The 17,661-nt window shown below is 42.7% G+C and overlaps 1 protein-coding gene and 1 gene segment (V, D, J or C); one reads left to right on the top strand and one right to left on the bottom strand.

The window, feature by feature from the left end:
• Positions 1-846: 846 nt before the first annotated feature.
• On the top strand, positions 847-5,882 carry LOC115375427 (immunoglobulin lambda constant 6-like; the record flags this gene model as incomplete). The annotated part of the segment is given in 4 exon segments: positions 847-925; positions 4,101-4,388; positions 4,514-4,561; positions 5,866-5,882. Coding segments are annotated over 4 exon segments (432 nt in total), but the record flags the coding sequence as incomplete, so codon positions are not given.
• Positions 5,883-8,471: 2,589 nt separating this feature from the next.
• LOC115375426 (uncharacterized) lies at positions 8,472-16,210 on the bottom strand. The gene is made up of 5 exons (XM_030074814.1): positions 16,027-16,210; positions 14,519-14,688; positions 11,657-11,738; positions 9,464-9,754; positions 8,472-8,628 (listed from the first exon to the last, which is right to left on the bottom strand). Exons 1-5 carry the CDS (start codon positions 16,208-16,210, stop codon positions 8,498-8,500), a joined length of 858 nt encoding a protein of 285 aa, XP_029930674.1. The 3' UTR covers positions 8,472-8,497.
• Positions 16,211-17,661: the final 1,451 nt, after the last annotated feature.

Here is a 17,661-nt window from a genome sequence, read left to right as displayed (position 1 = left end):
GCTTCTTCATGCATCTTCATTTTCTGCTGCTTATCTGGAAGGCTGAGGAGGTCACAGTGTCTCTGTAGGAAGTTTAGCTGCAGCCGTCAAACTGCCTGCAGGGATAATCTGCCCGGCATCCTCCCCTGCCGGTGCTGGGTTCAGCTGCAGGAAACTGTGGACTGTCCACTCTGTAATGACACACACACAGCTGTGCTGCAAACACATTACTGTCTAAAACCCCTCAGGTCAGACCAACATAAAGCCTAAAGCTGAGAGTCACCAGAGACAGGAACACTGATAAGAAATGAAGCCAAACCTGTGGATAGGTGCTAACAGAAGCATATAGAGAGAATAAAAAAGGCTCTGGAAGTGATCCCTGTGGAACCTCAGAGGTCAGTGGAGCAAAACCAAAACATGATGTCCAACAGCAACAGCAAACTCTCTGCTCCATAGATATGAAGAGAGCCAGTTTAGAGCACAACAAAGTCCACATGGTCCTTATTCAAATGTGACCTCTGCCCTCCTTTAATAGCCACTGCTGAGGAGCCCTTGAGCAAAGTGCAGAACGTGACAAACCGGATCAGGGACAAATCCACTTTCAACGTTGAGTTCAGAGTTAAAGCAGAAGTTTGTGAATCTTTGGAAAGTGACAGACAGCACGTCTCATCTGTTGGACTCATTTCAACTGGAGGAGGAATCTAGGATACCGCCTCTTTCTACCTCAGTGGCTCAAATAAAGCAAAAGAAATCAACCTCTGACAGTCATGTTGGCAGCAACAGCAGAGAAACACATCATGAAGCCCAAATATGACACTTGTTCAATAATTTGGACGTGTTCACCTCAGCTGATACATTCAACAACACACACAGGTTTTTGTCACAGCACTTTTCACTGTGGGGGGCAGCAAGATCTTTGGCTCAGGCACCAGACTGTATGTAACAGGTAAGACCCAAAATTATTCTTTCCTTCATTTGTTTTCTTGTAGAAGTTGAAAATGTGGCTTTAGCTTTGTTTTCTGCTGCTTTAGACTTTCCATGTCAGTCTGTCATCGCTGGCAGACAATTAAATATGCAGCCATTCATACATGAAAAACTAAATGAGTGTGTGAAGAACGTTTGTTTGGCTGGATCATTTTCTTGTGCATCCTAACATCTTGAAAATGTGCCAAGTGATTAGAGAAAGTCAGCAGTGCTCCTCTAATTCCATTCTGTGTTATCACAGGCTGATATTCACTGTCTGGGACTCAATGATCATGATGGAGGAAAACTGCTTGTATTGATTCATATTCATACAGCCCATAATAACATAGTGTGTGTTGCTGGATGCTGAAGTTCATGTATTAAGGATCAGTAAATGAAATGTGCTGCTGTTGGAAACTTGTGGCTGCTTTTCTTCTCTCTCTTCTCTCTCCTGAAAGAAATGAAGGCATGAAAATATAGATGAATTATTGTGGAGGCTTTTCCTGCTCGGCTCATTAGTCCACTATTTGTATAAATTCTACAATTAATCAAAGTCAGTCTCTGTGATGAACATGATTCTTCACACTTTATTTCATGAAGCTCTACTCTCAGCCTCAGCCCTTCAACGGGAAGACAAAACTTTCATTTGCTGCATTGTTTTCAATGGAAATTTTAATTACCAACTCACAAATTTAATAAATAAATGAGAGCATAATATTTCTGCAGCCTGTTGTAAAAATATCAGTATTTTCTGGTTTCTTGTGTGATTTTCCCAGAGACAGTAGTAATCTCCTTCAGCCGTTGTTTCTCCGTGTGATTAGAAACTTGTGAAGGTTGTGTTCTCTCTGATCTGATTTGGCGAGGAGTTCCACAGTTCAGCTGTTTCAACTGAAAAAGCCGTCTTCCCAAACTGTGTTGATGTGTGTTTGATACAACAGCAGTACAATGTGCCAGCACTACAATGTCTTACTAACTGACTTTAATCTCAGATTTTTGCAGTCAAAGTAAAAATTTGAAAATCCATTTCAGATTTGTCAGAATAAAGTTTGAGTTGTGATTTTTCCAAAAGCCAAACTGGATGAGATGAAGTGGACGGTGACCAGCACTCTGATGGGCTGTGACATACAGCCAATAGAAAGAAATCGGCAAAAATCACCCTGAACCCTTGTTCCACTGTTATGATACCTTAAATCATAAATGATAACAATGACATGTTACATACATGATAGTAAATATGTTTTATGTTCCGTTGATTACAAAATATATTTCACATGCTATTTGACTGTAAAGAGACTTTGTGGTTAAAGAAAGGCTTAAAATGAAAATTAAAAATATGTATATTTATATGATACATGAGGGTGAATATATTAATATGTTTTAATATGTGATAATATTTTTTTGCCAATAGACAAGAAAATAAATATGATAGGACATACCGTATTTCACCAATTAATCGCCGGGTCGCAAATAGCCGCCTGGTTCTTTTAAACGCTTCGGGTCTGCACCCATTTTGCGTATTAAACGCCCACCCGAATAACCGCCGGGGCAATTATTTGCATTATATTGAGGTAACCCAAAATAAGGCTATTCACCTTATTTTTGCAGAAGTATTATTATTATTATTATTATTATTATTGTTATTATTAACCTTTATTTAACCAGGTGAATCCCATTGAGATTAAAAATCTCTTTTTCAAGGGAGACCTGGCCAAGACGGTCAGCAGCAAAAACACTAAGTTACAGACAGAGAAACCACAGAAAGAGTTAAAATCACAAGAGAAAATCACTACAAAACAAACAAACAAACAGACAAACAAACAAACAAACAGATCAACAAACAAACAATAAACATTACAACAAGACAACAGTACAATACAAGCAAGTCAAAAGATGAATAAAACAGAGCTTTCGGGGAGACTAATGTAAACTCTGATGTGCTAAAAACAACGACATTCAATGGACCTCAATTCACGATCTCTCATTACTGATTTAAAAACATTCATTGACACCAAGTCCTTTAGTTTCAGTTCACTCTGCAACAAATTCCACGTCGAGGGAGCAGAGTAACTGAAAGCCCTCTTCCCAATTTCAGTCCGGACATTTGGGACAGAGAGCAGAAAGACTTCCTGTAAACGCAGAAAGTACAATCCGGTGTTTTTCTGTGCAATGAGATCACATAGATAGGGCGGAAGCAGCTCAAGAATAGTCTTATAAATAAAAATGCACCAATGTGTGGACCTACGGGTCGCCAGAGCTGGCCAACCCACCCGAGCATATAATTCACAGTGGTGAGTAAGAGCTTTACAGTTTGTAATGAACCTTAAGGATGCATGGTACACTGTGTCAACCATATGAAGACACTGACCAGAGGCATGCATATATAAAACATCACCATAATCCAACACAGGTAAGAAGGTAGCAGCGACAAGACGCTTTTTTTTGTAAACAGTTAGCCGTACAATAACTTGCCGCACTTCCGTTTTCTGTCAAAATAAGAGAGCTAGCTAACGTTAGAAAAAAGGGTGTACTGTAATCTTAAATCGACCGACTATAAATATGTTGGACAGTAACTGTAATCACAATAATGGCCTGGTGCAACTCCGTGCAAAAATAAATGAAGGCCTGCAGCGAATAGCCGCCTGGTTCTTTAAAAACACCTGGGGTCCAAGTTGATTTTGTGTATTAAATGCCCAGGCTATTAATTGGTGAAATACAGTATATTTGTTTTGCAAATGATAGCACATACTTTTTCTATTGTTAAACATTGTAAATATAATTTTTTATGCCGCATGACAGCTTAGAGCAGTTTGTAGTATTTTACCCCGATTTTGAAAAAGTGAAGAAAGTCCATCATCAATAAGAGCTGCCAGATAATTGTAAGAATAGATGAGGGCATCATCTGCATACAGACGTACATTTGTGATCCAGATTGTTAACCCAGATTGTAAAGAAGAAAACAAGAAGAGAGCCAGGAGTGACTCTTGGGGAAAACTTGGAGCAACATTTCATCCACTTGATGAGAGCCTCACAAAGACTGACACAGCATCCAGCAGCTTCCTGAGCCCAGACTGATCACAGGACAAGACACAGGCAAGTCAAAACAGGGTTTTCACACTGAGTGTGACTGTGTGCCGCTCTTTGCTGTTGTCAAACCTCAGATCGTCCAGTTGTGCCGCCCAAAGTGAGCATCTACCCAGCGACCAGAGCTGATCCAGAGGTGAAGAGCTCCCTGCTGTGTCTGGCCACATCCATGTTTCCTCCTCTGGTCCAGTTCTCCTGGAGGACACAGGACAACAAGAAGATTCCTGAGGGAGAGCGAGTGGAGCTCAGAGAGGAAGAGCACGCCGCCTCCATCGTGCTGATCGATCAGGAGGAGCTCATCACATATCAATACATCTGCTCCGTCAAACACCAAGGGGGCACGGTGGAGGCCAAGATACCACCAGGTAATGAAGTTTGGCTCCTTGTGTTCAGCAGTGATTTAGCTTCATCTGGAAACACGTCCAACAAGCCAAGAGGAGCAGAGAAATGACACTTTTCCCTCCAACATGTCCCTCATGTTGTGTTTCAGAGCTTCCAGCATCTGCAGCCGAGCTGCCAGCCGGGGAGCAAAGTGAGGGTAAGTTCAGCTGCTGCCTTTGCTAATTCACTTCCATCAGCACATTGGACTGAAGTGCAGCAGCTTCCTGAAGACTGGAGGCTCAACATTTGCACAGCAGCATCTCACTTCTTCTTCTGATGTCTGACAGTAACACTGTGAGCACTGACAGCAGCTCTTCATACTCAACTGCTGCAATAATGTCAAGCACCAACATCTGCACCTTTGCATCGTATGTGGCTTTGCACACATTAGTTGCACATGATTCCACTTGCACATCATTCAATTTCATTTGTGTCCCAGTTGCCAGTTACTTTACTTTCGCCTCATTTTTATCAGCCAGTTTTTATTTTGACGTTCTTTCTATGTTTTATTCTGTGTGTGCTTGGTGCTTTGTGTCCTGCCGCTTTTGCACACACACACTCAGCATTTCACTGCACGTTGTATGTGATCGTGTGTGTGGACACTCAAATTAGATGTGATGGTAAATCCTGTGCATCAATATGTGTGTGTGTGTGTGTGTGTGTGTGTGTGTGTGTGTGTGTGTGTGTGTGGTCTCCCAGTGTCCTTCCAGTTCCAGTGCAGGGTGAAGCTGCTCTCTCTGGTTTCCACAGTGATGATAGTGAAGAGCATGGTGTACTGCTGTGGACTCTCTCTCCTGATCATCCACAGAAACAAGGGACCTGCTGACTAACTGTCCTGCAGCACCGCTTGATGATGTCATCACCGACTGTCCTGCAGTGTCGCCTGATGATGTCATCACTGAGCGAAGTGTCATTAGTTTATTGCATTTCCTGTTTTGCTCAGTCGTTGGAAACGTTGTCACTTTATGTTTAACCCTTTGAAAGGCTTTTATTTTGGAAAGGCAGTTTACTCTCAAAATTCACTTTTAGTATCGCCTGTTCGTTTGTCATTTTTGGTGATAATTTTCTTTGTTGTTTGTTTGTTTTTTTCTGTTATTTCTGGTGATGGTATATATTTTTTGGATGCTAAATTTGCGAGGTTTCAAAGTAATTTACTTAAAATATGATCGTATGAAATTATAATTGTATTTTTGATTTGTTGTAATTTTTTAATGAATTCTTTCTAATTCTTTGTTCATTTTCTTTGGTTCCTTCCAGTCTTTGGCTGATTTCTTGCTAATGGACTCGTCATATTTTCTCCATGTTTTGGAAGGAGATCATGAGCTTTTGTTTATTGATAAAATCTGTTTTTCAGGTCAGGATCCATAACAAATGTTTCCCCTCCTGGTTGTGAAATTCTCCTCTGAACAAAAACCAACATGAGATGAATTTTCTGTTCTGCTGGTTCTTCTGTGGCTGCAGATGTGATCGCTCTGTAAAATTCAAGTGCATCGACCTTTTCAATAAAGTGCCACATCACAGTGTGTGTGTGTGTGTGTGTGTGTGTGTGTCCTACGTATATGATATATACAGAAATTTATATTTAAATTTAATTATTGTTATTGTTATTAATTTATTAACCAATTAAACAGCCACAGAATTTTGTTTATATATATTTTCCCTTTTCTCTTTTCCTCTACTCCTCCTTTATGAATTATGAAACCCTGAGTCAAGATTTTTTTCTTAAGTGTTTTTACTCTTCTTAGGGCATGAACATTTTTGTGAGTCTCCATACTTCTTTAAGATGCAGGACTGGTATTACCATGTCATTATACTGGTATTTTATAATGGTATTAAGATGTTTTCAGCAACAAGAATTGACAGTCTCTGCATGAAGCTCAATGGAGGGGAGCAGCAGAGAGCATTCTAACAGCTGATATGCAATTCCACCATAGAAACCACTGCATTTAGGAGAAAATGACTTTTAACCAGCTGTCCACTGCAGTGACCGCCATGCACCAGAGGGTTCAAATCTGTGGCTTCTGTCTCCTCCTTTAGCCAGCTCATGATCCTGGAGGGGTATCTGATAACTGCCAGTGCATACATGCTGGTATATATTTATATTTATATTTATATTTATAGATATAGATATAATATATATATGAGAGTATGATTGCTGTGTGTTGAAGTGGGCGGTGGGCTTCCTGGAAGGGCTCTTGAGCAGAACCAAGAGGTGCAGCAGTTGTTTTCTTGATATGAGAAACCACAGCTAACGGAGCGGAGGCTGCACAGAAGCTGCTGTGAAAGCCACAGCGCCTGTCTGGAACATTCTGTGTCCCCCAGCAGGAAGTCAAATGTTGATTCACTGTCAACACTGCAGCTTTTATGTGTCCTCACCGCTGAGCTGCACACAGCTGCTGCCACCACTGCTGCCTCTGCTGCTCTCATTATGAGCACCATCATTATTATCACTATTAATATTATCACTGTTATTATTATCACTATCATTATTATTATCAGTATGGTTGTTGTTGTCATAGCAACCGCAGTTAGTTTTGTCGTTACTGCTGTTATCACCACTGCTATCACTATACAGCCCTGAGGCGACCTGCAGCCTGTCTATCTGTCTCTCTGTCTGTCTGTCTCTCTCTCTCTGTCTGTCTGTCTGTCTCTCTGTCTGTCTGTGTCTCTGTGCTGCTCTTGTTGGAGCTTGTGCTTCATGGATTTGGTTGATGTCTGTTGGGTTTGTGTGAAGCGCCTTGAGAAAACGTCTCTTATGATTTGCCGCTGTACAAATAAACCTGGATTGAGAGGCAGTGACTTGTTCAGTCCCTGTGAGCCTGATCGCCGTTCGGCCCTTTGGCCTCTTCCCAAATCTGGCCTGGTCACAAAGAGCGAGCAAACGCTGGAGCTCCCTGTAAACTCTGCGTCTTCTTTTAAATCCCTTGTCAAAGCACATCTGGATCTGAAGGCGTTCTCCTGACGCTTTCAAACATTTCTTTATCGTCTTATTCCTCCTCATCTCTCCCAACTTCTCGTCCTCTCACCTCTCTCACTTCTTTTCTCCTGGATTGGATTTGTCTTCCTGCTCCTGGCTCGTCTTTTCAGCACTTTGGGCCTTTTTCTACATTCATCAACAGACAAATGAACCCTCTGGAGCCTGAGCAGCTTCCCTGCATTTCTCTCACAAACAGGAAGGAATCAAGGGGACTGGCCACTTTGAAAAAATAAAACTAAATAACATACAACTACTAATAATAATACTGTTACTACTACTACTACTACTGTTACTACTACTACTACTACTGCTACTAATACTACTACAACTATACTACTACTACTGTTACAACTACTACTACTACTACTACAACTGTTACTACTACTACTGCTACTGTTACTATGACTGCTACTTTTACTACTGCTACTACTGTTACTACTACTACTACTACTACTACTGTTAGTACTACTACCACGACTAATAATAATAATAATAACATAATAGTAATAATAATACTGATGAAGTCAGTGAGCATTAGTAAAAACAGACAAATGAAAACAGTGAAAGTTCTGTGCAGGAACTGTTTTAATGGATGAGATTTCTTGGTGAAAACAGACAGAGCTGTGCTTCTAAAATCCATTCTGCATGTCCACACATCAAACATGTTCACTGCCAAACTCACAACCTGGACAAAGAAGGAAAACATGACATGAAGTTGTTATGATTTCTGCGTGTTTCATACAGGTGAACTGAGCTATGAGGCAGACTGACTGATTTTACATGTGATGGATGAAAAGTGCTCTTTGAATCAGTTCCCAACAAAGCAAACACAACAGAAACACAGCATCACCAAAACTGAAGCACATAAAGAGCAGCGCTGATTCAGAGCCTTTGACACCAGGAGTTTCCTGTTTGTTCTCTGTTGGAACCTTTAGAACAAGCAGCAGCAAGACCACAGAAGCATTTGGAGAGACGAGGAGCTCCATGACAGACAGGAGGAAGAGGAGGGCAGTGATGACATCATCAAGAGGTGCTGCAGGACAGTCGGTGATGACATCATCAAGCGGCGTTGCAGGATAGTCGGTGATGACATCATCAGGCGGCGCTGCAGGACAGTCAGTCAGCAGGTCCCTTGTTTCTGTGGATGATCAGGAGAGAGAGTCCACAGCAGTACACCATGCTCTTCACTATCATCACTGTGGAAACCAGAGAGAGCAGCTTCACCCTGCACTGGAACTGGAAGGACACTGGGAGACCACACACACACACATACACACACACACACACACACACACACACACACATACACACACACTAAGGTTACTGTAGTTTTGTAAAAACACAGTATCACTTCAGTTAGTTGTAATTTTTTCCCTAAAGTCTAGTTTTTATTTTTCTTTCCGTTAAACCAAATCGTTTTTCACAGCTAGTTTTAGTTTTGAGTTTAGTTTTAGTGAGCTAGAATAACCTTGGTGCAGACAACCAGCCGGCTCAAATGGAGTGTGAGGGATGGATCTTGGTCCCACTGAGATCAGATCACAGTTGTGTGTGGACAGAAACACAATCTGAATATTGTAGCAACGTCATTCATTTACAGCCTGAAGCCCCACAGTCCCACAGTGAGCGTCCTGCCTGTTGTCTGGAGACTGGACGATTAGAAAGCAGGAAATGTGTTTCCTCATATGAAAGCTATTTGTGCACAGTGTGTGAGGAGCTCAGAGGCGGTGTGTTGCTGTGTTCTCGGGACAGTTTCCCTCCACTGGGACCATCAGAGCTGAGGAACAGCCTGGGATTGGTGGATGAAGCTACGCCAGCTGCCCGCTGCCGGTCCTGCTGCTAAAAACTGGGAAGAAACAGCAGCAGAAGCTTTTCTTGTTTCTTGGCTCTAACATCTTTTTCATGGCTGCTGTCTCTGCTCTGAAAGACATGTTGCTTTTCAGACAGACTCCAGACGCAGCGCATTCAAATCAACTTATTTGACACTATTTCTATTTTGGTATTCGGTAAATCACTGAGAGACTGAGATGTTACAGCAACACGGCACACTTTACTAATCAACCCCACAGTTTGTTTCCTCATTACCTCCTTTTATCATGGCCTCCACCGTGCCCCCTTGGTGTTTGACGGAGCAGATGTATTGATACGTGATGAGATCCTCCTGATCGATCAGCAAGATGGAGGCGGCGTGCTCTTCCTCTCTGAGCTCCACTCGCTCTCCCTCAGGAATCGGCCCGTTGTTCTCCTGTGTCCTCCAGGAGAACTGGACCTCAGGAGGAAACATGGATGTGGCCAGACACAGCAGGGAGCTCTTCCCCTTCAGGTCGGCTCTGGTCGCTGGGTAGATGCTCACTTTGGGCGGCACAACTGGACGATCTGAGGTTTTACAAGAACAACGAGCGGCACAGTCACAGTCAGTGTGAAAACCCTGTTTTGACTTGCCTGTGTCTTGTCCTGTGATCAGTCTGGGCTCAGGAAGCTGCTGGATGCTGTGTCAGTCTTTGTGAGGCTCTCATCAAGTGGATTAAATGTTGCTCCAAGTTTTCCCCAAGAGTCGCTCCTGGCTCTGTTCTTGTTCTCTTCTTTACAATCTGGGTTAACAATCTGGATGACAAATGTACGTCTGTATGCAGATGATGCCCTCATCTATTCTTTCAAATATCTGGCAGCTCTTATTGATGATGGACTTTCTTCACTTTTTTCAGACTCAGAGTAAAATACAAAATACTGTTCTGAGCTCTCTTGTGGCATAAAAAATATGTATTTACCATGTTTAACAAAAGAAAATGTATCTGCTGTCATTTGCAAAACAAATATATTTTGTATCATATTTATTTATTAGTTTTTTGTCTGTTGGTGAAAAATTATTATCACATATTAAATCACATATTATATAATATTGATATATTCACATTCATGCATACTGAAGATATGTACTTAAAATTTTCCTTTTTAGCCTTTCTTTAACCAGAAAGTCTCTTTACAGTCAAATAGCATGTGAAATATATTTTTTAATCAAGGGAACATAAAACATATTTACTAACATGTATGTAACATGTCATTGTTGTCATTTATGATTCAAGGTATCATAACAGTGGAACACGGGCTCTGGGTGATTTCTGCCGATTTTTTGCTATTGGGTGTATGTCACAGCCTGTCAGAGTGCTGGTCACCGTCCACTTCATCTCATCCAGTTTGGCTTTTGGAAAAGTCACAACTCAAACTTTAATCCGACAATTCTCAATTTGATTTTCAAATGTTTACTTTGATTGCAAAAATCTGAGATTAAAGTCAGTTAGTAAGACATTGTAGTGCTGGCACATTGTACTGCTGTTGTATCAAACACACATCAACACAGTTTGGGAAGACGGCTTTTTCAGTTGAAGCAGCTGAACTGTGGAACTCCTCGCCAAATCAGATCAGAGAGAACACAACCTTCACAAGTTTCTAATCACACGGAGAAACAACGGCTGAAGGAGATTACTACTGTCTCTGGGAAAATCACACAAGAAACCAGAGAATACTGATATTTTTACAACAGGCTGTATAAATATTATGCTCTCATTTATTGATTAAATTCTCGAGTCGGTAATTAAAATTTCCATTGAAAACAATGCAGCAAATGAAAGTTTTGTCTTCCCGTTGAAGGGCTGAGGCTGAGAGCAGCGCTTTATGAAATAAATTGTGAAGAATCATGTTCATCACAGAGACTGACTTTGATTAATTGTAGATTTGATACAAATAGTGGACTAATGAGTCGAGCAGGAAAAGCCTCCACAATAATTCATCTATAATTTCATGCCTTCATTTCTTTCAGGAGAGAGAAGAGAGAGAAGAAAAGCAGCCACAAGTTTCCAACAGCAGCACATTTCATTTACTGATCCTTAATACATGAACTTCAGCATCCAACAACACACACAATGTTATTATGGGCTGTGTGAATATGAATCAATACAAGCAGTTTTCCTCCATCATGATCATTGAGTCCCAGACAGTGAATATCAGTCTGTGATATGACAGAATGGAATTAGAGGAGCACTGCTGACTTTCTCTAATCACTTGGCAGATTTTGAAGATGTTCCAAGAAAATGATCCAGCCAAACAAACGTTCTTCACACATTCATTTAGTTTTTCATGTATGAATGGCTGCATATTGAATTGTCTGCCAGTGATGACAGACTGACATGGAAAGTCTAAAGCAGCAGAAAACAAACCTAAAGCCACATTTTCAATTTCTACAAGAAAACCAATGAAGGAAAAATGAATTTTGTGTCTTACCTGTTACATACAGCCTGGTGCCTGAGCCATAGATCCAGTACCAGTTGCTGCTCCCCACAGTGAAAAGTGCTGTGACAAAAACCTGTGTGTGTTGTTGAATGTGTCAGCTGAGGTCAACATGTCCAAATTACTGAACAAGTGTCATATTTGGGCTTCATGATGTGTTTCTCTGCTGTTGCTGCCAACATGACTGTCAGAGGTTGATTTCTTTTGCTTTATTTGAGCCACTGAGGTAGAAAGAGGCGGTATCCTAGATTCCTCCTCCAGTTGAAATGAGTTCAACAGATGAGACGTGCTGTCTGTCACTTTCCAAAGATTCACTTTAATTCACTTTAGTTCTGCTTTAACTCTGAACTCAACGTTGAAAGTGGATTTGTCCCTGATCCTGTTTGTCACACCTGACCAGGGGTTTGGCACTTTGCTCAAGGGCTCCTCAGCAGTGGCTGTTAAAGGAGGGCAGAGGTCACATTTGAGCAAGGACCATGTGGACTTTGTTGTGCTCTAAACTGGCTCTCTCCATATCTATGGAGCAGAGAGTTTGCTGTTGGTGTTGGACACCATGTTTTGGTTTTGCTCCACTGACCTCTGAGGTTCCACAGGGATCAGTTCCAGTGCCTTTTTATATTTGCTTCTGGGAGATTTATTACATATTGTTCACCATCATAACACAAACACACAAGGTGCCTCTGCAGCAAAACTCTGACTGGCTCCTTTCTCACAGCACAGAGCCGGCAAAATTTTAACATCTGTCACAGAGATGATACTTATCATATCAAACACACGACAAAATTTAATAAAGCACTTCAGAACGCTGGACACAGATTATGGAGTTGACTGTAATGAGTAACCTACATTTTAAAGTACTGGCAGTGCTGGGACATTTGAAGTCGAGGCGTGTCCCGAGCATGACGGGACGAGTCACATGAGGCTTGTGTCGCTTTACAGAAAACCAGGTGACCTGCGACAAACGAGGCCTCACATCACATGGGACACGACACTGAAGGCCCTGATCAACTGGCCGCACATTTTGCTGACAAAGATTGTTGGCAAAGCTTTTTCTTTGGTCATTGCATGTTTCTGTCATAATTTATTATTTATTTGAGAGTAACAGCTAAAATTTACACATACACACAAAACACTAACAAAATTGAGTTTCATTAAAATATGAATTTCACAACTGGAATTGCAGGAGGGCGTTACTCTACTGCCCATAACACACCCCAGAAAAACTACGGACCAGAAATGATCTTTAAGATAATTAAAACATTTTTGTTTCATTCGTATCATAATAGTTGTTGACAGGTGGGGGCGGGGCCTGTTTGGATGGCGGCCCCATGCCTCACAAATCCTTCTCATTCTGTCTTTAATGTTAATTAGCGTTCGCAAATTAGCCTGTTTCATCAAAAATGTTGACACATTTTAGAAAAATATCATTTATTTCCACTTTGAAATAATCTCCAGTTCCTGGGCAGAACGATGTGTTGAGGTGAGCGTTGCCTTTTCGTGCACGTCCTGGCTGAGGTGACGTGTTATTGTCGGTACGGTGTCACAGTAATAAATGTCCCATCAGCAGGTGATGGAAACATGAACAGGTCCTCACTTTACACAAACACATGGGCTCAACCCATCAGGCAAGGAGATGAGTTAGATTTGATGTTGCTGCCGTCCCTTTCTCAGCTGACTTTGTGCTCTACCTGACAGGGTTTCATTCCCACCACCTGACAGCAGGTTGGCTCTCACTTTTATACAGTTTATAATCATGGATCCACACACGTCACACACCGACCAGCAACCAGAGCAGACAGGAGAGAGTCAAACACAATGCAAAATACAACACAACATTTAACATTATGTTAAAAACAAAGAGAACACAGTTTATTTATATGTGAGCTTCATATGTATAAGTGTTACGACCGGCTCAGAGTCGCAACACAATGAGGAACAGAACACCAAGATAAATGCCAAAGAATAACATTTATTCTACAAAAACAAAAAAAAACACAGGACAAACATAACATCAGTGAACGCTGGGATGTTGTTCTGGGAAGTGGAGAGAGAGAGGCCGGGACAAAAGAGCCACTTATATAGGCCCAGCCCACAGCATCAGGCAGGTGCCCTCGGTTACTCCAATTAGGAGCTGCGCCTTGAACTGAAAGGTAAAGAGCAAAATACATATTAGAGTACACATGAAAAAACAATATAATACTGACACATAACAATAAGTCAGAATTGATCTGTTGTTATTATGACTCCTGCCCACTCCTGTTGACTTGTTTTGCCGTCCCGTCCAAGTCACGTGCTGAGGAGATAAATTGACTCCCATCCCGCAGGAATCACGTGACTCAAAGGATTCACAATAAATAAATCAATAAATCAATAAATCAATAAATAAATGACTCAGCCTGTGCTGAGGTTCAGAGCTCAGTTTATCCAGCAGCCAGGATATTAATACTTTATTGGCAGATTGTTTGGAGGAACTGCTGGTGGCAACGACACAATGTAAAGCAAAGCTTCAGAGCTCAGAGCCGTTGGTGTGGCTTCAGCAGTGTCCTGGAAGAACCAGATGACAGCTGAGATGGGAGCTGAAATATGTGAAGCTGGGCTCAAATCAAGCTCTCTTCCTGTGGTAAACAGGGTTTGCCATCTGTTCATTTCTTGGTTAACGCTGCAGAGTTTTTGTACAGCGACGAGCTAACACTTCTCACTGTGGGAATCATACTTCCAACAGGCACAGTAGTAGGTGGCTTCATGGGAGGATTTTACTTTGCTGATTACCAACTCAGAGCTGCTGCGTCTCCCTTTAGCTGAGAAATCATCTTTTTGAGGATGGTTGTAATCATTATAAACTGTACCGTCTCTCACATCAATACGAAGAATCACTGTGAATGTGTCTGTCTCGTTCTTCTGGTACCAGTACACATAGTTGTAGCGACACTGGTCAGTGCCTGTACATCTGAAGGAGACACTCTCATTGGTGCTGCTGGTCAGTGGTAACTGGTCCTGATCCAGCTGTACTGCCATGGCAACCCCTACTGTGGAGAAAGGGACAGGTAAATGAAGGTGAGTGTGCCAGATTTTGCTCGATGCTGATTTGTTGGAAACACTCACCTAAACACAGAGAGCACAGAGCAACACTTGGCAGTGAAAGCATTTTGTCCAGTGAGGTTTCCTCTGTTGAAGCTGGGTACAAGTGGGGCTCCGATTCAGCCGAGGCCAAATAAGGACGGCCGCTGACATCACATGAGGGCGGCGTGCTTTCTAATGCCTCTTCAATGATTGACAGCTGAGTGGGACCTATGGTGTCAGAGCTTTTCAAACACGTCAGTAACATCCTCCTGTTGGTCACACACCAACAGGTGAGGTGGATGTGCTGCTCTGCTGGATGTAGTGTTGGTGTCAGAGCCTTCCAGCAGCATGGGAGTGTTTTTCTGAGACCAACAGGGAGGCGGTGGAAAGACCATGTGATGCTGTGTGTTTGTAGTGATGGACAACAGAGCAGATCAGCTGAGCTTCCTCCATCTGTTCCTTCCAACAGGCCGACCAACGCCGCAGAGCACAAGCTTCCTGCTGCGCGGCGCCAAGCGGCTGTCAATCAAACTGTGGTTTAGCCCCGCCTCTGCTCCCAGGAAACACCGGCTCAGCCTTTACTAGAAAACCAACCAACAGTTTCACCACATTTTCCATCATGCTGACAGCTTTTCTGTCCCGCTCTGAACTCAAAGACTTCTCTGCAGTGACTTATTATTGCTGCTCAGACCAGACCAGTCACCCCAGTTATTAATCAGCATCAATTATTGTTTATGTTGCTTATAAATCTGAAACCATAGGACAGGCTGATTCATTTTTCATGGTGAAATACACCATGTTCACAGTTTGAATGAAAAGTTTCTCTCCAGTGTGTTATTGCTGGAGATTTTCTTGAAGTTCTCTCTGCACACACACGTCGTCACCAACTGCTTTAAAATCAATAAAAAACAGAGAAGTCAAGTCAAGTCAGCTGATTTGTACGGCAGATTTCATACTGAAGTAGATTCAAAGAGCTGCAGATAAACAAATAGAAAATCATAATTATCACTATTATGAATGATGTTATTATGATGAAACTAGTGTGTGTTTCAGTTTATTACACACTCCAGGAGTCCAGGACTGAACGAGGGTCCTTAAGGTCACCTGACGGTTATTAAGGTCACCTGGCTGTCGTTAGGGTCACCTGATGGTCGTTAGGGTGAGCTCATGGTCATTAGGGACACCTGATGGTTGTTAAGGTCACCCTATGGTCGTTATTGTCAGCTGACAGTCGTTAGGGTCACATGGCGGTCTTTAGGGACACCTGGCGGTCGTTAGGGACACCTGGTGGTCGTTATGGATACCTGGCGGTCGTTGGGGACATCTGGTGGTCGTTAGGGTCACCTGGCTCCTGGACGTTCCCACAGGTGAAACAGCTGGGACGTCCCGCCGTCTGTCAGCAGTGAAGAAGAGAAACGGCTTGGAGAACCTACAGTCCAGCTCTGTGTGGAGAACCAGGACCTGAAGACTGAGAACCTCCACACACATCTAACCTCCTTCTGCAAGCAGTTACACAGTGGATGTATCGAGGGCTTTTATTGTGGAAAAAAAAAAAAAAAAACAAGTCGTGGAATGAGATCAACACAGTAATATACGAGGAGAGGTGGTCGAGCGAGCTAGACAGTGAATTAAGAGAGAGAGCCGACATGGCAGAACCAACTGGTAAAACTGTCTGACATCACAGACACAACTGTACACACACACACACATACAGACACACACACACACACACACACACACACACACACACAGACACACACAGGACTGGAAAAAATATCTTGCCTGGCTACGCCCGACAGAGATGATAATACTGATAATAATTTAAAAAAAAAAAATAATAAAATAATATTATTACTAATAATAATAATGGTAGAGGCTCAAATCGTTGCTGTATGTAAAGGCCAGGATCTCTGTTTCCTCTCTGTGGCTTTTCAGGCCGACAAGCTGACAACAAACAGGATGACTTCATCCTCACAGCAGCAACACAAAACTAGAATATAAAACTGAATATAAAACTGAATATAAAACTCAATATAGAAGTGACTGTAATCCCTAAAAGGTTAATGCCATATTTTTGTTTAACCCCTAAAATTAAAGCTGAAAGTCTGCACTTCAGTCTTGATTAGTCCATTTCAAATCCACTGAGGTGTGTCCAAGGCCAACATGCTCCTCCACTAGATGGCACTGTGGTGTTTGGGCAGCAGAGGGGCTCTGTGCTGAGTGGAGAGCGTGTGGTGTGTTTGTGAAGGAGGGCCCTGAACGCCTCCTGGCAGCTCTGCAGGAAGAGTCCCACAGACACAGTTCACCTGCGGCCCGACAGCATCGCTCTGCGGCTCCTCCGGCTCCTCGCGTGTCGCCTCCTCTTTCATTTCTACATCACCGTGGAGGTCAGAGGTCAGAGGTCAGAGGTCACGGCGGCCGGACCGCACGGGGAACGCGTCTCCCCGACGAGCGCCGTAAGTTTCTCTGGATAATGACTCCGTTTCACAGCAGCGGCAGCACAGGCTCAAAGTGAGCCGCCGGACTTGTTCAGATGGACGTCCTTTAGTTTGAATAAAGCCGTGGATCATGTCAGGCTGGGACTTTCACTAAAATGCTTTCATTCAACACATCCTGAGCTCAGCAGCACAGAGAGCAGCACAGGAAACAGCTGGCAGCATTTCTACCTCTTCTTACCACACAGGCCAGTTCAGCCAGCAGGCCAAACAATGCTTTTGCACTGGTTGGAGTGGGAGCCACACACGGTCCAGTGTGGCGGCTGACAAATCCCTCACTAGTGCTGCTGACGAGGCTTCAGGACGCTTCTTAGAGCGCAGCCTCATTCCACATCTGACAGCAACACAAGCACAAGCCACATTTTGAAGTGTGCAGCCTCCTGTTGGAGCTTCTTCACAAAGCAGCTTGGGATCGTCTTTATTTGGGTTTGTTGTCCAGCATCA

The sequence above is a fragment of the Myripristis murdjan genome, chromosome 17 (assembly GCF_902150065.1).
Source record: "Myripristis murdjan chromosome 17, fMyrMur1.1, whole genome shotgun sequence".
Taxonomy (NCBI): Eukaryota; Metazoa; Chordata; class Actinopteri; order Holocentriformes; family Holocentridae; genus Myripristis; species Myripristis murdjan.
This window is presented reverse-complemented; position numbering and strand designations above follow the sequence as displayed.